We start from the raw sequence: 18,485 nt of genomic DNA on the forward strand, positions 1-18,485 counted from the left end.
GCTTTGCGGAGGAGGTGCGCTCACCGCGGGCCAGTGAAGGCGAAGGAGCGGGCGCGCGCGGAGGGTCCATTGGCTGGAGGCGGGGCTCCAGAAGGCGCGCTCTTTGTCGATTGGCTGGAGTCGCGAGGGAGGGTCTCCGGGGGGCGCGTTCAAAGTTCATTGGCTGGGGACGCGGGGGCGGGGCTCCGGAGGGCGCGCACCTTGGTGGCGGTCATGGAGGAAATCGGCGCCGGCTTCCGGAAAGTGAGAGAGGGCCTGATGGCGGGGCGGGCTGGGGGCGCGGGGCGAGGCCGCCGGGGCGGGGGGGCGCCCGCGGGTCCGGCGGGGACGCTGCGGCCCGGTCCCCTGAGTGACCCACGTGCGGATCCTGAGCCAGCCCCCGCGCTGCCGTCGGGTGGCTTATAGGGTGAGCCCATTCCCAGAATCTGGCAATGACCCTCGTCCCGCACACCTTTCGTCCTCCGTGGATGGGATCCCGCGGCCGGGTAGCGGAAGGTTGGGTAGGCAGCCTGGTCTGCGGCAAGAGAGAGAGGGTCTGCAGAAGTCGGGCAGGGGTAAGTGCCAGCACAAATGAAGGGAGGCTCAGAGAGGAGCCTGGGCTCCCGCCCCGTGGCTCCAGGAACCGCAGGACTCACCCTAAAGAGTTTAGCGTAGAGTACAGTGCGGCCCAGCTCGCGGGTAGTCTCGGCGCCTGCGTGTTCTAAAGCTTCCTTTTGGCCTGTTCCCTATCACGCCAGCTCTGTGCTTTGCGTCTCATTTGAGCCAGGCTGGCTCCGTTGCCTGGTGTGTACGTGGCTCTACGGTGCTTTTCTTAGCAGTACACCCAGCACAGTCAGGCAGTTACATGCACTTGAAATGGATTAGCCCGTGTAATGCCCAACACCATAGGAGATGGGTACTGGTACTACCCCCACTTGCCAGTGGGAAACAGGGTCAAACTAGGCCATCCGCCTCCAGAGTCAGCCCCTTTGCTCTGCACCTGGCAAATGGAGCTCTGGGTGGGTGGGTAGTGAGGTCTGCTGCCTCCCACACCCCGCAGGCTGTAAGTGGTCTGAGTCTCGCATTGTTGCTCTGCCTTAAGGTTAGGTGACATTGAGCCCTTGATATCAGGCCTTTGTGGGCAGGAGGGAGAGTCTCAGCCCTTCATGAGTACTTGTCCAGCCAGTTCCCAGTGGGTGTTCTATCACCCAGGATCGTCACTCTGCCCTGGCCTACAAAGGGTAAATTGTGTCAAAGGGAAAACCACCGAGGCAGGGGGTTGTAGGAACCCTCCACTGTAATAGCTGCAGAGGGGAGCACTGGGCTGGGCCTCCTTCATGCGGTCCTGGGCAGCTCTGGAGTCCTCACTCTCAGAGAGCTCTGGCCAGAGCTGGGGTTATGGTCATTACCCATGAGCAGGGCTGTCCCCGGGGAGAGGGAGGGGTCGTGGTGCCTCCACACAGTGGGGCAAAGGCTGACCACATCCCAGGTCCCTTCCTACCCTCTGCAAGTTTAGGGAACCTCCGCTCCCAGCTGGTGCTGGCTACTTTAGTTATCACGGCAACCCCATGCAGCTGCCCCCCAGCAGCAGCCTGGCTGATTTAGCTCTTCCCCAGGGTCTGGGAGCTGGCGAAGCCGTAGAGCCTTCTGTGCCTTTTCTGGTACCTTTCAGGTACACAGCAAGAAGGGCCAGCAGGTGGCGCCAAGCTCACGTGGTCACTGCTGGGAGGAGGAGGCTGCTTCTTTGGTGCTGCCCCAAGTGACTGGTGGCGAGCTCTTACCCTCCTGAGCCGGGGCTCCGTCAGGGTCCGCTCCCTCCACTCTGCTCTCCAGCTTTGCTGAGCTGCGCTGGGCGAGGCAGTACCATCTCCGTGGCTAAGGCTAGAGGCCTGGTGGGTTCCCAGCTCACCTTCCCTGCACGACACCCAGTTTCTGGGCTCCTGGGCACCCACTGCTGCTGTCCTCCCGCCTCCCCTGGCGCTCTGCTGGCTCCTCATTCGCAGCCTCTTCTGGCTGGTCCCTGCCCTCAGCAACCTCCCTTGGTCCACCCACGTGCTGCCACCTCCCAGATCCTCATCGCCAGCTTCGACCATCTCTGAGTTCCAGCCGCCCACTGGCTGCTCTGCTTGGGCACCTCACGCGTGTCCCTCATGCAACATGTTCCAAGCTGAGCTCCCGAGATGCTGATCCCCAGAATCTATCTCCGCTTAGTGGTGCCATACTTTGGGGCTCAAGCCTCTCCCTTGAGGAGTCTTGGCCTGGACCCGCCCTTGTCCCATCCTCATCGGTCAGGAAGTCCTGCAGATAGTCTGGGCTCTGTCCCCTACCTTGACTGCCCATTGACCGAGGAGCCTGGCCCCTTCCCAGCTCTGCGGTTCCCACAGTGCCCTTCCCCATTACAGGAAGATCCCTTTCCACGTGTCGTGTTATAGGCTCCAGGGAGGGACCTGGGATGGAGCTGACCCAGTGCCCAGAGCAGGGTCTGGCAAAGCTGGGCGGCATTGGTGGTGTGGACAGGCCTGTAAAGGGGCCCAGTGTGGGGAGAGCACCTCGTCCCTGGGGGCAGGAGCACAGGACTGCTCTGGATACCATGAGGACTGGAGCCCCAGAGAGCGGCAGGCAGGCACCTGGGCTGCTCCCACCGGTCTGCCAGGCCTGCCACTTGCATCTAATTTCTGGCCCTCCTGGAGGCACTCACAGGGAGGTTTCTCCCCACTGCCTAATCCCCCACCCTGGGAGAGCCCCACAGACAGCATTTCCAGCCAGAAATTACAACCCCATCCCATCCAGAACTAAATGCCTAAGGGGTCTGCAGCAGAGGGGCGGGGGCGGTGGCTCACTGACGCCCCCTCTGTCCCTCAGGAGCTGGTGAGCAAGCTGCTGCACTTGCATTTTAAAGACGACAAGACCAAAGGTGTGTGAATGGGGGGCGGGGGGCGGGGGCCGGGGCCTGCTGGGCACCCGGGACCCTGCACTGCACCTCTGCAGGGGCCAGAGCCTCAGGGAGGACTGGGCCAGACGGAGAGCTGAGGTCACTGGCGCGAGTGTGAGTGAGGTCAGAAGCAGTGAGGGCAGAGTGGGGCGGCAGGGAGAGGGTGTGTGTCTGTAACCTTCTCCATTCACCTTGCAGTCAGCGGGGATGCGCTGCAGCTCATGGCCGAGCTGCTCAAGATCTTCGTTGTGGGTGAGCAGAGGGACCCAGCAGTGTTCTCTAGTATCCCACCCCAGGCCCGTCCAGACCATTCGCGATCCCTTTGCATTTTATTTTTCAGTGGGGTAACCAAGACACATTTTTCCTGTTTTTCCACAAGCACCTAAGCTCCCTGTCCCTGAAAAGCTCCGTGTTTCAGAGGCCCCAACCTCAGCCTTCGGAGCTGTTGGCTGGCACGGGGGTGGGCCAGCAGCCAGGGCTGAGGCCCACGGGGTTTGGGGTTCAAGGCCCCCCAAGCCTTCTCTGCCTCACTTCCCTCCTGCATCACGGCAGAAGCGGCCATCCGCAGCATCCGGCAGGCCCAGGCAGAGGACCTGGCCCAAGTGGACGTGGAGCAGCTGGAGAAGGTGCTGCCTCAGCTGGTAGGTGGGCCTCCAAGAACAGGGCCTGGCCCAGGAGACGGGGGTGGGGGGCGTGGGGGCTATACCCACAAGGCTCTGAGCGCTCCTCTCCCCCACAGCTTCTGGACTTCTAGGGGTTTCCACCCTCACTGTGGCCACTGGTCCAAGTCACGGCCTCTGGCTTCAGACGGGACAGGAGCTGCTGATCCCCCAACGTTCTCCTCCAGCTCCCAGGATTGGCCAGGTGCCAGCAAACCACCACTCTCTTCCCCATCGTCCCCTCTGCCTGCTGCTGATGGCCGGGATGCAGCAGATAGAGGGGTCGCTGACAGGATGAGGGTCCTGGCACCCACGTTGGTGCCCTCCCCTCATGCCCCCCGCCCTCAGGACAGCCGAGCACCCACCGGTGTGGGAGAAGCACTTGGTCACTGGGAAGCAGGTGCGGGAGACCCGCCCACCTGAGCAGGTAGCCTGTGTGTCCTCCACAAACAAGCAGAACGGTGTGGTTCTGCCACCGACATCAAAGCTCGTGTGTCACCTTCTAGCCATCTGATATTCCCCTCGAAAGATGCCCGCCTGAGCTACGTATTTGTCCTCACAAAGCCGTGTCAGTAAATCAGAGCCGCCTCCCGAGGCACAGCCTCCTGTTGCCATTCATCACCCAAAGTCAAGTTGCTTCAAAGCTGGGAGAGGACAAAATAACAAACAGCATGTGTGAGTGCCCTGCTGTGGGCCAGGCTCAAGAGGCTGTGAAATCGGAGCCCTCGCACGTGTGGCTGCTCGCCTGGGACGGTGCCTCTGCCACAGGGCTGCCGTGAGTGTGGTGTGCCACCGGCCCGGCAGGGGTGCTGGTGGGGCAGGGGGAGTCACGCCAGCGGGAAGGACCACTGGTCCCAGGGCCAGGGCCAGGCAGCTCAGAGCTGCTTGGGAACCGCTAGAAGCCCAGTCAGGGGGCCTGGCTGCCCTCTGGGGCCCAGCTACCCTCCCCCGCAACACAGCACCCACCTCCCATCAGTTCTGAAAGCTGCTGGGACTCATCAGCCCAGGACAGAAACACCCAGAGGGCCCTGGGCCCAGTGACCATGGGGTCAGGACTCTCACAGAGCTGGAGGACCTAGTCCACTGGGGAGGGACGTCTGCCCCTGCTGCCACAGGCACCCTGGAACCCCGCCCCCATGCCCAGCCCTCCCTCCCCAGTTTAGCCCCGCTGGCCCCTTGCACCCCTTCCCCGCCTCTGCCCCTCACTTCCCTCTCCCCCCTCCTGCAGAGAGTCTCAGGGCTTCAAAGCTCTGGGCGCATGTGGAAGTCATTAGACCTGAGGGGAGAGGCTGGCGACAAGTGCCAGAGCCCGTGCCCCACAGCCACTTTGAAGTGCGCTCAGATGGTGGGGCGGGCGGGGCACCGGGAAACCCCAGGCCAGCCCTGCCCGGTCCCACCGCAGGGTGGGGGCTGCGTCCGCCCCTCTCCTGCCAAGGGCTGGGGGCCCAGCCTGAGATGCAGCCAGGCAGGCGATGCCTGGAGGTCCTTCTCCCCGAACTCGTGTCCTCCCTAGAGGAGGAGTCAGGAACGTCAGTGAAGTAAAAACCAAGGGGCAGGCGGTTCAGGGAAGACACCTGTGCCCTCGTTAACGAGAACAAGCCCCAGCAAGCAGCCTCCCAGGCCCACATCACCGTCCAGCCAGGCTGGAGGCCCACTGCTGGGAACTCGGTGCAAGGGCAGCAGCAGGAGGAGGGCAGTGGGTCAGAAGACCGAGGGCCCCTGCCCTGGAAAGGACGACAGGAGGGTCTCAAGAGAGGCTTGCGTGTTTATTCCCGCTCAGGGTGGGCAGGGGTCCTGCGGCTGGCAGAGTGGCACCTCTGGGCTGGCGGCTCTCACCTCTTGCTGGCTGCAGCACAAACACATGGGATGACCTCTGGGCCCGGGGCTCCCGCCCAGCAGCCCCTCCCTGCCCGACCAACCCCCATAGTACCTGGCAGCTTCAGCCACTTGGGCACCTTGCCCAGACCCCTCCTCACTGGCTGGGCCGTCCCAGGGCTGGGCTCAGGGGGGCCCACTGCCCCTTCTTCAGCAGTTGGCTCTAACTCAACGGGCGCAGGGTCAGGGGCTGGCGGCGGGGGTGGGGTTCCAGTGGCCCTGGACATGGACCTGAGAACGAAGGTCGAGGTGCCAGGTGGTGGGCACTGCGGCAGCGGGCTCTCCACACCCTCTGTGGACACTCACCTGGCCACCAGCACGTCAGCTGCAGACGGGGAAATGGTGTGTTCCAGCAGCGTGGGCTCCAGGTAGATGCCTGCAGGAGGCCCAGCCTACCCTCAGGCCACAGAGAAGGGGGTACCCCTGCCTACTGCTGCTCCGCTCTGGGGGGGCGTGGCCCAGCCTGAAGCCCCCAGGAGAAGGGTATGGGGGTATCGGGGCCACCGGTCTCCCTCCCAGACCCGAAGTCCCCTGCTCTGGGGCGTCCGATGAGCTGGGACGCGCGGCCCGGGGCTGGTCAGCAGTGGTGGGCAGAGGGGGGCCCCACCCACCTGTTGGCTCCTCAGGTCCAAAGTGCACAAGGGCAGCAGGGAAGAGGTTTGCCTGCAGGGACAGCAGAGGAGAGCTCAGGGGCCAAGTGGGCACCGTGGAGGGTGGCAGAGAGGGCTGCACTGCACTTCCATCCTGGCCTCGTGGGTGCTGCACCCATAAGGCCCAGGGCTCTGCTGAGGAGGGCTACGGCCCTACCAGGCCCCTCCCACCGCACAGTCCGCTGCCCAGCTTCACCTATTCCTCCTCTGGCACCAACCCCACTGCAAGCCAGGCCAGGGCATCAGACCATAGAATCCTAGGGCCAGCCCCAAGCACCAGCTGAACAGGAAGTTCTCGTGGTGTGTGCGCTCTGGCATTTTTAACCACCTCCCCTTCTTGCCCAGCTCCCGGGGTTAACAGCTGACATTCTGAAGGTGGGAACTAAGCTTGGAAGCCCCTGCCCTCAGCAGAGACTGCAGGAGGTCAAGAGGTCAGAGGAGATGCAGACTCACACAGAACCGCACCACACAGAACTGCATGGGTAGGGGCACGGGGCACAGCCCGCCATGCCCCCCACTCCCCTCCCTCACCTGTGCTGCCCAAAGAACAGAGAGTGCGGGAGTCGGGGGCACTTTGTAGGGGCTGATGTATGAGCCCAGATCCACTGGGAGCAGCTGGACAGGAAATGAGCACCAGGGGAGGGACCCTCAGTGGGCCCCGGCACAAGGGGAAGGTGGGGGGGGCCTCTGGGAGCCAAGCTGCTTTGGGAGCCCCAGGCTGAGAGGTGCCTCCAGGCCTACTGCCTTGACCCAAAAGCCCACAGGTGGGTTCCCTGACTCGGCACTGGGTCTCGCTTGATAAGCAAAGGCCAGTGCCAGCCAGCGTCAAGCCTGTCCTGCAGGGTGGGTGTTGCACTGGGGCCCCCACACCCCTCCTGGAGGCCTGTCCATGGGGGAGGTGGTGCAAGATTTCTGCTCAGGACTGGCTCCACCTGCACAGGTGTGGGACAAGGATACATCACGTGGCCCCCGAAACGCCCCCGGAGGCCTCCCAGGTAGGGGGCTGGACTGTGGTGCAGAGTTAGGGCTGTTGTAGAGGATCCCGAAGCCCTCCAGTGTCATAACCTGCCTCTATTCCCGCCTCTGCACCCGAGGAAGACCATGGCTGTAAGCCCCAAAGCTGGCCTGAGGCAGCAGGGAGGCCACTGCCCAAGGCTCTGTGTCCTTAGCCCTGGCGGAAGGGCTGCTGCTGCCAGCTGAGCACATCCTCTCTGTCCAGCTCTGAGCTCTTGGTGTCTGGGTGGGGAGTATTAATAAGAAGCAGCTTCAAAGGCCAGGCCTAGGAACGCTGAGATTGCAGTTGAAGCCAAGGGACAGAGAAGGGCCGTGAACGCTCTGAAATCCCACTCTGATGCCTGGGATCACAGCCTGGTGCGGAGAGATGGGCTGCAGGGTGGAGGGCAGCCCCAGGGCCCTGGAGGCACCGGAAGCTGGGGGGGTGGGGGGAGAAACACAGGTAGGACAATGCCTCAACCTTTCTAGGGTAGCGCAGTGAAGCCAGACCCTGACCCGGCCAACCCGCCAGGCACTGGGGCCACCCACCCAGCTGGGCCGTCTGGGGGCTGCAGAGCTTGAAGTCTTGAAGGATCCATTTGGGCCCCTCGAGGCAGCTCCTCTTGAACCTGGCCTCCCTGCCTTTCCTCAGCACCTGCTGGAAGCCCCCAACCTGCCAGCTTGTGTCTCAGGGAATCCCACTGGAAAAGGGGTGAGTGGAGAGCACAGAAGACCACCATGACCGCCAGGAGGGAGGGTGTACCCCTCTGCTCAGGCTGACGAGGTCTACATGGATCGTGGTGGTCTTCAGGGCCCACTAAGGGCATCACTAAGGGTGACGGAGGGGCTCTGGGTGAGGCAGTGGTGGGGGTGGCTGAGACGGGAGCCGAGTGAGGTCCCCGAGGCTTGGGGCAGCACCAGCACTAAGGGGGCTCAGTCCCAGGAAGCAGGTATGACGTGGGGTGTTGGGGACCTTTGTGTCCCCGGACTGGGTCCTCTGCATCCTCCCATCCTTGGCCTCACCCAACGAACAGTCACTCTCCTGATCCAGTGGCCAGAAAGGGCACTGGGCTGCCATCCCCCACACCCACCCTGAGCTGTCACTTTCTGGGGCGCAGGACCAGCCCCCGGGCAGCCTCCAGGGCAGCCGGCAGCCAGAACGCGGCCCTGCCAGGGACATGAAAGCCAGCAGCTTCCGCGCCTGCTAACCCGCAGGAGGGAGGAAGCCTTCCTTCCCTGAGCCCTGCCAGCTCTCTGATCGCGGGCGGGCAGGGACGCCACTCCGAGCAGAGGCCCCACGGCTCCAGGGCGAGCTGACGGATGAAAGGAGACGGCTGCTGGTAGCGGGGGCAGAGTGTCACCAGGAATCAGGCCACGTGGGCGGGACAGGCAGCACCCCAGGGTTCCTAATTGGAGGGGGGTGCCTGGACGCTGGCCCCTCTCCATCCCAAAGCATCTTCCAAATTCAATGTTTATCAACAGGCTGGCCAGCGAGGGAGAGTGGGGAGGGAGGGAGGGTGGGTGGGGATAGAGGAAGGAGGCCCAGTGCCTCTGGGGCTCCCGGGGGGCTGCAGAAGGGGGCTGAGAAGGGGGAGTGGGGGCGGGGGAAGCACCCTGCTCCCACCAACCTTGACTCCTTTCCTTGGTGGGCTTCCAGCCTCTCTGCTGGTCTGGCCCCATCCCCCCATGACGGTGGCAACCCCGCGCAGCAAGCAGACCTCCTTGCCCCGACTCAGACCTCTGCAGGGCCTGCTGGCCACTTAACAAAGGCCAGCCTCTGTTACTAATTAAAATATCTGAGGACACTTTAAGAGGAAACCATTAGGCTAGAGGGCTGGGGAGGCCTCAGGCTGCTCTCCTGGGGTGAAGGGACAGGACATTCCTTCTTGCTCTGGACTGTGGCCCAGCAGGGCACCGGATCAACGCTCCTCACCCTGGGAGCTCTAGGGGCCTCCAGCTAGCAGGGAGGGCCCACCACGGCATTCCCAGAGGAGGCCACAGGGCCCAGGGGAAAGGCAGGGGCAGGGCAGCAGGCATGGCAGCAGCCCCTCCAGTCTGTGCAGCTGGCCACCTGCAGCCGAGGCCTCTGACCCTTGGCCCTTAAGGGGTTCCCCTAAGCAGCCCCACCTGCCAGCCCCTTCTCATCCAGACCCACGGGCAGTCCTGGCTCAGGACGGTGGCAGCCAGCCGGGCAGGCCCATCCCCACCGGGGCAGGAGGCAGAGGAGGCTGGAAAGCCCCAAAACTGACTTCAGAGGCACTCTGCTCCATCCTAGTCCACCCCTCTAAAAGGCCTTGTCATACTCCCGACTGTGGCCTCACGCTCCCTTCTGGGCAGGTGCCCCTCCCGGGCCAGCCCTGGCAGCACCCACCAGCCAGCCAGGCAGTACCTGAAAGAGGGTCAGCGTGTGGTCGTCCAGGATGGTTTTTGGAGGAGTGATGACTGCGGAAAGATGGTTGTCTGCACCAGGAAATGCCTCGCCGCCCCCATCACCCCCCCATCCCTTGCCCACACACCCCCCGCCCCAGGACAGGCCTGAGAGTGAGCAGGAGGCCTGGGCCATAGGCCTCAGCTGAGGGATTTCTGAAGTACCCCTCAGCTCACGTCCCCCTGTCCATCACTCTACTGCTGCAAAAACCCAGCAAGAAGTAGGGAAGAGGGCCTCGGGCAGACTCACCTGCGAGGGGACACCTGCCCTGCACAGTTCCTGTGCAGCCCTGCGGCCTGACCCTTCACTACCCAGACGCCCTCCAAAGGCGGCCAGCAGCTCGCCCCTGTGCCCCTAGCCCCTACAGCTCCTGGCCAGGTGGGAAGCAAAGGGCACAGGGACGCTGAGCAGGGTCAACCTCCCTCCCCAACTTCCCCAGTCCCGGACTCATGCTCAGACACCAGCACAGGACCCGCCTGCCCCATGATGCTGTCTCTGTGGGAAAAGCTGCTTCAAGCCCCAACTGCGAGGTGCCAGGGCTGCTGAGCAGGAGGTCCCAGAAAAGCACTTACACAGGTAGAACGGCAGCTTGGGGTTGCCCAGGTGGCTCCTCACGAAGTCCCGCAAATCCCCCACTGAAGGAGGAAGGGTGGGGTGAGCAGGGATCCCATACTCAGACCCACTCCAGGGCCGGGCCCCCTCTGCAATGGGACGAGCCAGGTCCAACCTGTGTGCAGACCCGCTCCCCAAGGTCACCAAGAACCCCACTCAGAACTGGTGGCATTGCTGCCTTCCTTCCAGGTGAGCTGCAGCCCCAGGCCAAAGACCCCGCTACCGGGTGTGGGGGAGCCCTGGGTCCACCCTTCTCTGGGTGCCCCTCTGTCCCACCCACGCTCAGAACAGATGGGTGCATGGGGCCACCCAGTCCCACGGGTACTGCCCAGCTGGTCTGCCAAGCCTCCAACGTGAGCCGGCCCCCAGCCCTGCACCCGCTGCCTGCCCCATGGCCCGGAGGGAAGGAGCCTGGAGGAGCTCATAGGGCGCCCCGCCCTCCTGGACACCCAGATGGGGCTGCTCACCGGTCTCGCTGGGGCGGAAGAAGCCCTGCAGGATGTAGCGGTCAGGAAACAGGACCCTCAAGACCACCTAGGCCAGGACAAGCCAGCTTGTCAACAGGACAGCTGGAGTCCAATCCAGGCGTCCACACCCCTGGGCCCACGATGGCTAGGTCCCCCGGCCACAACGGGCCAGCACCCCCTCACCTTGGCTGCCCCCTGATGCTCCTGGTCCCATGGGCTGGACACAAGGACCAGTCAAGTACCCACGTGCACTTGTGAAAACACACTGATGTTTTTCATCTTAGAATGCGGCTGCCTGGCTCATTAATGAACCGCAGCCGTGTAGGCCTGGGCTGAAGTACAGGAGACCATGGCCAGTGGCTTGTGGGCTGCAGGAGCCGCGGGAGGCCCCAGTGCAGAGCCATGTGCAGACCACCTCCCGCCCCAGGGTACCTTAGGGTAGCGCTGCAGCTTCTCCTTCATCTGAGCCTCTCTGAAGGCCTTGGTCACCAAGGGGGCTTCTTCCAGGCGCTTCCTGGGGCAGGGGGGGTGGGGTTGGGGGTGGCAGTGGTGAAGGTCCCAGGTCTCCCCAACCAGAGCAGAGGCCCCACACCAGCTGGACTCTGGGTTTCTCCCTCGTCCCCCTGGACTTCGTGAGCTGCTCCCCAACATAGGGCCAGACAGGACTAGGAGCCCCCTGCCTGGGACCCCTCACCCTCCAAGGTGCTGCCGAGGGCACGGGTGTCTCTGAAGGGGCCAGGTGCACACCCACCGTTCACTCTTGAGCTGGGCCAAACGTCTTCTGACGTCATCCACGGTCACTTCGAAGAACTCGTCAGGCAGCTCCGCAGGCCAGGCCTGGAGCAGCACCTCCAGGTCAGGGTGGCACACCACAGGGTCTCGGGCCACTGGCTGCGCAGGCAGAGGGCTCGGCTGATACAGGTCCCAGGAAGGGCCCAGGCTCCCGACCCCAGGGGGCTGGGGTGGCCGTGCAGACCCCGGCTGAGCCATGTGCTGCCGGCCCCGCCTGTCAGCCCATGGCCAGGGCCAGGTCTCCAGGATGATGCATGGGACAGCCGAGCCTGTCCAGGACTGGAGCCCCTCCCACCACGCCTGCCTGCTTAGCAACACTAACACTGAGACCCTCACTCACCAACAGGGCACATGGCCCTGGGGTCTTGGCTTAGCCGGGTCAGCTGGCACCCTGACTGCTGAGGGGGGTACTTGGGCAGTGGGTGAACAGCAGCATCTCTGTTCACTTCCTGTCTCTGTGGGGGCTCCCCACGAGCCCCAGGGAGCTACCTGTTATCAGGGTCTCCCAAGTGGGGAACAAACTTGGGGAGCAGTGCCCTGGTCACGGCCATGTCAGTGGTTCCACGGGAAGCGCAGGAGAAGCGACAGCCCCCAAATTAGAGATTTGGCAAAAACCTGCCAGCTGCTGGCCCCGTGGCCAGGCTGACCCCTCCTCCCTTCTCTGGGGGAGCAGCCGGCCCCACCCTCTGCCCACTGCGGGGACACAGGAAGGGACAGCGTCTCTCCTAATTGGCAGCAACGGAGAGGGAAATTATAAGGCAGGGCCTGCTCTGCTCGCAGTGCCTCCGGGTGGGTAATTGTAGCGAGTGTAGCCCAAGTGACTATGTGGGGAGACACCTTCACGGCGCTGAGGCCGCCCATGGAGCCGAGCCTGACAGAGGTGTCCAGCTGGGCCGGCAGGGCCCATGCCAGGTCCTGCCCTCCCTCGCACAGAACATCCACAAGCCATCTGGGGTGAGGTCACTTCTCTGCCTTCTGCTCCCGCCTGCCCCCGCCTCCCCGCCCCAGCCTGGCACCGAAATCCCACCTCCTGCCTTCAACACTCGGAGCCGGGCTCAGCAGGCTTCTCCCATCATCCCTTCCTGCGCTCCGGCCTGACTACAGCCCCACCCACTCTAGAGGTCAGACTCACCAACCTGGGGCTGGTCGAGGGCTGAAGCTGCCCAGTGCACCTGCCAGGTGTCCCAGGGCTGCTCCCCCAGCCACACCCGAGGCCTTGACTACCGAGGCCAGCAGGTCTCTGCCATTCCTGAGTACACAGCTGCATCACTCCTCGTAATGAAGGGAGGTGGGTTCTCGCCAGGAAGCCCCACTGGTCTCAAGGCACTGTGGCAGGGTGGCCAGGAAGGGCTGGCTGAGGCCCGGGCAGTGGGGTCCGTAGGTGGCTGATCAAGGCCCCTGGGGGCCGCCCCCTCAAAGCCACAACCCTCCTGCAGCCCACAGGCAGTCCGCGCCAGAGCTTTTTATAACAAGATGCCAGGCTGCCCCCCATAGCCACAGCGCCTGCATTCCAGAAGGGCCAAGCACTCGCCTGGGCTCCTGGGGGAGGGTGAGGGCAGATGTGGATGTGGCTGAGCTGGGCACCGCCGTGTCCATGAGTGCCAGGCCCCCCCCCGGCGCTCAAGCACAAAGCCCACAAGCCAACGAGCAAGCTCTGGGACCTCCCCGTCCCAGTCCCGCCCTCCGAGGACCCAGTTCAGGGAACACGAGTCACCCCAAGAATCCAGCAATTGGGTGACTTGTGATCCATGGCCTGGAGCTGAGCCTGACCATCAGACAGGCCCCCTGATCCCCGGGAGGCACAGCTGGGGAAGCCCGACCCTGAGTGCACGGGGCCACTCCAGCCTCCTTGTCCTCCTGGGTACTTCCAGTGCACAGCAAAGGGGTAACCTGGAGGACTGCAGACTGCTAGCACTTCCCACAACCCTCCCACAACTTCCAGAACAGGGACGCAGGTGACACCAGCTGCTGGCTTCATGCTGCTCAGGGACCACTGACTTTCGGTCAGAAAGTGAGCAGACAAAAATCTCTCTCCGCGTTGAATCTACCCTCAATTCACACCCCTCCTCCCATGCCTCAGCTCTGCTCCAGAGCCCGTTTGTCTGTCCAAGAGCAGCCAGGAGCCGGGGTCCCACACGGGAACCAGAGCACCGGGAGAGAGCCACCTCGAGATCCCACTCTCTTTCTCCTGCACCGCCCTGCGTCTTGGGGACCTCCCTGCTCCTGGGCAGAGGAGCCAGGGTTCCAAGCAGCCTCTGCTGCCCATCAGAGCCCAGGGGCCAGACCACCCAAGTCCCAGAGCTGCCGCCATGACTGGACCCCAGGCGGTCCCTGTCCCATGAGAACAGTGGATGTCCATGGCTGGGCTGGTAGGACGGACCACCCTGTCCTACCAAATGACCGAGGGAGAAGCCACGGGGCTTCAAACACCTCCACGTAGCCTGCCCAGCAGATTTTCCACTGCAAAGAGGAGAGAGACCAGGAAAGGAGGAGTGGGTCTGACCACTCCACGTGGGAGGAGGCAGGGCACACACGGCGCCAGCGGAGGCCAAGCCCTGGCCCTGCTCACTTCCAATGCTCTGCTGGCAATCTAGCCCTCATTTGCTGTTCCTTTACCCGCCCATGGGCAGTTATCATGCACAGCTCCCATCCTAGGTGGATTTTTGGAGATGTTTTTGGATGGAGAATAGAAATTTAGGATGAGACACCATTAAGAAAAAAAAAAAAAAAACGCATACAGTGGCCACTGTCAGAGGGCCTCAGCGCCCTCACCATGGGGACTGGGTTCCTGTGTGCTGGCCGAGGGAAGGACACAGCCCCAGGGTCCAGGATGGACCTCCAAGATGAACCTCCCAGTTGGTGCCCGAGGATGCTGGTGGGGTGGCAGGCCTAGAACCTTCCCAGCGCGCCTGACAGCTGGCCCACCTGACGGCCCAAATCTCCAGGTCTGCTCCTCCAGATCCTACCAGGGAGCCACTCATAGGATGCGCCTCCACTAAGAACCCAATGTCACCAGGCTTGGGTCATCCTGCCAAAGTCGCAGGTTTTCCATCATCAGCTCAAGGTCCAGCTCATGAACGCTGTCAGTGTCCAGAGCACAGCACCGGCCCCGTCTCCCACCGCCCCCACCCCTTAACCCCAGGAAAGCCAGAGGAGCCGGTCCCTCCCCCGGTGGCCCCGACGCTGCGGGCATCTCACTGTCGGCTAGAAGGGCAGAATGATGAGGAGGCAGCCAGAGCCTGGGGTCTGAGCCCACTGGGTGGGGGGGCCTACATGACAGCGCATGACAGATGAGAAAACGGCGCGGGCATGATCCCAAGGGGAGGAACGGCAGGGGTCTGCAGGCTCCAAGGGCGGGGCCACAAGAGACCCGATCCTTCTGGTGGAACGCCCAGCAGGGGTCTCTCATTTCCTGCAAGCACACGACCCTAGCAAAGACTCCCCTGTCCCAGCCTCCACCGAGGGTATTAAGACAAGAGAACACCCAGAAGACCAGAAGGCAGGGAGGTGGACGGAGAGAGCAGACGAGTCAGGCTGTCTGCGAACTGCAGGATACGGGCGAGGGGCCCAGAGGGCACCTGGGAGGGAAAGGACCCTCCAGAGGTGGGGGAGCAGGAGCACCCTCTGCGGGTGATGTTCAGAGGAGGCCCTGGGTGACGGCCTGAGGCTGCAAAGACACTGGACTGACACCTGCGCCACTCAGCCACGGGGACCTGGGGACCAGCCACCAGCTGTGGACGGCCACCAGTGCCTTCGGAAAGAGCCTCTGTCACACCAGGATGGACCCTGCGAGGGAGACCCGAGGGGAGGAAGGTGTGAGGGCACTGCCTAACCTCAGCCCCATGCCACAGGCAGTCAGAGGCCAGGCCTGGAGGGGACCAGGGGACGGGGCTCTGGGCTGAGACGTAGGCCCACGGCTTCCCCCAACAGCCAGTGGATATGCTCCAGTGGCCGCCACACGAGTGGCTGAGAACCCACTTGGGCACACAGGGGTCTCCTCATGTCAAAAGCAGCCCCACTGCCTGCTGAGGTTTCATTTTCTTGACAGTAATTTTCCAGGACGTGATGACACAGGGAGAAAAAATGTAAAAACTATTTGGAGGTGACCTCAACCCCAGATTTTCCAGCTTCCCTGTGAGGGCTCTTGTTTTCCTCCCACCCTCCCGCCTCCCTCTTACCCAGACTGTCCTCTGACAATGGTTTTTGGTAACAGGGAATGTGAAGCGTTTCCCCTTGAGGCTTGGAGCTGAAATGAAACACTACGCGGGAGGAACGCAGGCCAAGCCTCCGTCACTCTCCAAGCCGGCCGCCCTCTGGAGGGAGCAACGTGCCAGCACGAGGCCGGGCCTGACGGGCAAGGCTGCACTGAACTCCAGCCCCTCATTCGCTGGGCCTGCCAGCGGCACAGGCGGAGGCCACGCCTGCCCCAGCCCTGGGCCAATGTCCACACCTGGGCCTGCCCGCCTTCCAACAGGAAAAATGAGAGCATCTTTAAGAAGAAGAGAAACGTTGGACTGCGACAGTGACGCAGGCACACTTTGAAACCCGGTGGCTCCAGTGCCCTGGCGTGGCCCCACCTGTCTGTGCACGCAGTGCATGAACCCCCAAAGGACTGAAATAAGCAAATGTAAGGCATGGGGTGGCTCTCCTCATGCACAGGGGAAGACGCCTGCTCCAGGCCAGCAAACCCAGGGGTGGACGCACACAGCAGACCAAAGGGCCAGGAGAAACCCCGCAGAGGGAGCCCCTTGAGCCCGATCAGGATGGGGGCCTGCAAACAAGGCTGCCTGGCCCTGAGGGCAGCTCTGGAGTTCCAAGGGGTACTCTGGCAGCTGGGGCGCCCTGCCCACTGGTTCTCCATGGCTTCGCAGGCTGGGCATCTGTCTCTCCCGCAAGTCCAGTAATGGCTGAGACACAGCATGACAAGGACAGCTGGAGGGCACCTGCCTGTCACCAGGCTTTAAAAACCGCCTCAAGGGCTTCCCTGGTGGCGCAGTGGTTGAGAGTCCGCCTGCCGATGCAGGGGACACGGGTTCGTGCCCCGGTCCGGGAGGATCCGGCATGCCGCAGAGCGCCTGGGCCCGTGAGCCGTGGCCGCTGGGCCTGCGCGTCCGGAGCCTGTGCTCCACAACGGGAGAGGCCACAACAGTGAGAGGCCCGCGTACCACAAAAAAAAAAAAAACAACGCCTCAAGACTCAGTTGGGGCCTTCAAAGTTGCTGACCCACCTGCCAGCAAACCTCAAAGGGCATCCCAAGTTAAGGCCAAGGCCAGAGCCCCAGGACTGTCCACAAACACTGGCAGGGCAGGGACAGGCTCACACCACGCCCTGGGCCCACACACGGGGGGACAGCGGGCTGTGCTCTTGGGGGCATGTCATGGACAAGCACCCCGGGCCGAGAGGAGGCGGGTGGCAGGGCAGCAAGGGGCACTGCTCTCGGTCCACCCCAGGCCCCAGGTCCTGGCCAGGCTCCCCCCAGCCCTGCGTGTTCTAAACCTTCCCGTAAACCGGGGACAGCCAGAGGCGAAGCTGACGCCTGCCCTGAGACATGGGTGCAAGGTGCGGAGTAAGCCCCTGGGGCCATGTCTTCAGGAGATGAGACCATCCCCTGGAGGGTGAGGGGCAGGCAGGGGAGACTGCAGTCAGCCCGCCCTTCCCAGGGGGTTGGGGCCTTTGATCACGAACCCCTGTGCCAGCTGCGTGGGGGGACGCCGGCTGGGAGCACGGCCCAGCAGCACAAAGAGCTGCGGGGCAGCCTCCTGGGCCAGCGGAAGGACTTCAAAGGACAGGCCAGGGGCCGCCGGGCAGCCCCAGCCTCTCTCCGCATTTGGTTCTGACGGCCAGTAAAACTACCTTCTAATAATTAATGTTCTGACATCAAAGGCAGGAGCCGCCCGGGTCTGTAAACCATCCTGGGCCTCAGCCGAGGACCTGCCTGTATTTCATCCTGTCTCTTCTGACTCTTCATTCAAATCCAAAACCACACACAGGCAAAACATTAATGGGAAACTTGGAAACTCTTTTTGATTACTAAAGTGTACCTTTGAAGTTCCCCCAAAAGTTCTGATTTGTTCCCTTCTCCCCTCCCCCAGGACTCGAGGGGACACAAAGCAGACAGCATGTGGCCAGCCGGGCCTCCGGGTGCACGGCTGTCAGTGTGACAGGAGGCGCGAGGCAGGCGGGCGGGGGACGCTCCACAATCAACCAGCTGCTGGGGCTCCCAGATCAAAGACACACACTGCTGGCGGCCAGGCGGACCCTCCCCAGGACTCCTCCTTCCTGGGGCCCCTGGGGTCAGCGCTCGGGGACGCACTGGGATCCTGCGCTTGACAGCAACCACCTATCAGGCTGGCACCAGACCAGGCCACTCCCCACACAGCCCTGGGGAGTCAGCAGGTTCCCAAGAGATGCAGAGAGCCACAGCCTTTAGGGTGGAGAAGGAGACAGCCAGCCCCGGTACGAGTTTTCTGGCCCCCAAACCTAGGGGTCCCCAGAAAGAGCAGGCCCGAAGGGAGTCAGGCCCCTAGCCCTGGCTCACCCCAACCACAAGGCTCTGCTTTCGAAAGCTGATTCTGGGCCCAGGTAACGAGCCTGTGAGACTGGGGGCTTCATACTAGTGTCTAATGCAGCCCAGACATCAGCGTAGAAGCCAGTGGGGTCCCTGAAGAGCCAGGGCACCACCACCACCTCCCCAGGATGGACATTCACAGGGCTTGGGACTGGCTCAGTTCCCCTCCCCTCCCCTCCCCCATCCATTCAGCAAGGACACACAAAGCGTGGTTCAGGAAGCAGGAGGAAGCCCCCGCCGCCTGCCCCTCTGCAGGAACTTGGGCTCTGTCCCACCACTGAGCCTCCGGCATGGCCCACCCCGCGCAGGTGCAGGTACCCCTGCCCCTCCACCCTCCCCTTCAGGTATGTGACCTGAAAGCAAGAGTGAGGAGGGTGCTCTAGAAGAGACAGGATGCAGGCTCCAGCACTAAAATATTAGTTAACAGCAACTCAGAGTATAGCTAAACACACCACTGAAACTGGACTGACCCCTGGAATGCAAGGATAGCTTCATGGGGGAAATCTATCCAAAACCTCAGCATGCAAACA

The 18,485-nt window shown here is 63.0% G+C and overlaps 2 protein-coding genes across 5 annotated transcripts in view; one reads left to right on the plus strand and one right to left on the minus strand.

Annotated features, from left to right (window-relative positions):
* The first annotated feature begins 168 nt into the window (after positions 1–168).
* On the plus strand, positions 169–3,798 carry CENPX (centromere protein X). 2 transcript variants are annotated; one of them, XM_079724853.1, is made up of 5 exons: positions 169–243; positions 2,842–2,893; positions 3,110–3,163; positions 3,464–3,552; positions 3,651–3,798. In XM_079724853.1, the coding sequence occupies exons 1-5, from the start codon at positions 214–216 to the stop codon at positions 3,663–3,665; spliced, it is 240 nt and encodes a 79-aa protein (XP_079580979.1). In that variant the 5' UTR covers positions 169–213; the 3' UTR covers positions 3,666–3,798. The 2 variants fall into 2 exon arrangements, with proteins under 2 accessions (XP_079580979.1, XP_079580980.1); XM_079724854.1 differs by having other exon boundaries at positions 3,467–3,552.
* Positions 3,799–5,320: 1,522 nt separating this feature from the next.
* ASPSCR1 (ASPSCR1 tether for SLC2A4, UBX domain containing) overlaps positions 5,321–18,485 on the minus strand; it is a gene marked incomplete at its 5' end in the record, with an annotated part of 30,537 nt that continues 17,372 nt past the window's right edge. For 2 of the 3 annotated variants that reach the window (XM_079724809.1, XM_079724810.1), the window contains 9 exons: positions 5,321–5,416; positions 5,501–5,676; positions 5,752–5,821; positions 6,057–6,108; positions 9,478–9,530; positions 10,089–10,151; positions 10,596–10,662; positions 11,028–11,109; positions 11,347–11,486. In XM_079724809.1, the coding sequence (XP_079580935.1) occupies positions 5,403–5,416; positions 5,501–5,676; positions 5,752–5,821; positions 6,057–6,108; positions 9,478–9,530; positions 10,089–10,151; positions 10,596–10,662; positions 11,028–11,109; positions 11,347–11,486 (717 nt within the window). In that variant the 3' untranslated portion in view covers positions 5,321–5,402. Of the gene's footprint in view, positions 5,417–5,500; positions 5,677–5,751; positions 5,838–6,056; positions 6,109–9,477; positions 9,531–10,088; positions 10,152–10,595; positions 10,663–11,027; positions 11,110–11,346; positions 11,487–18,485 lie in introns of those variants that run through there. The other variant, XM_079724811.1, reaches the window with a different exon arrangement.

Source organism: Hyperoodon ampullatus (assembly GCF_949752795.1).
Source record: "Hyperoodon ampullatus genome assembly, chromosome: 19".
NCBI lineage: Eukaryota > Metazoa > Chordata > Mammalia > Artiodactyla > Ziphiidae > Hyperoodon > Hyperoodon ampullatus.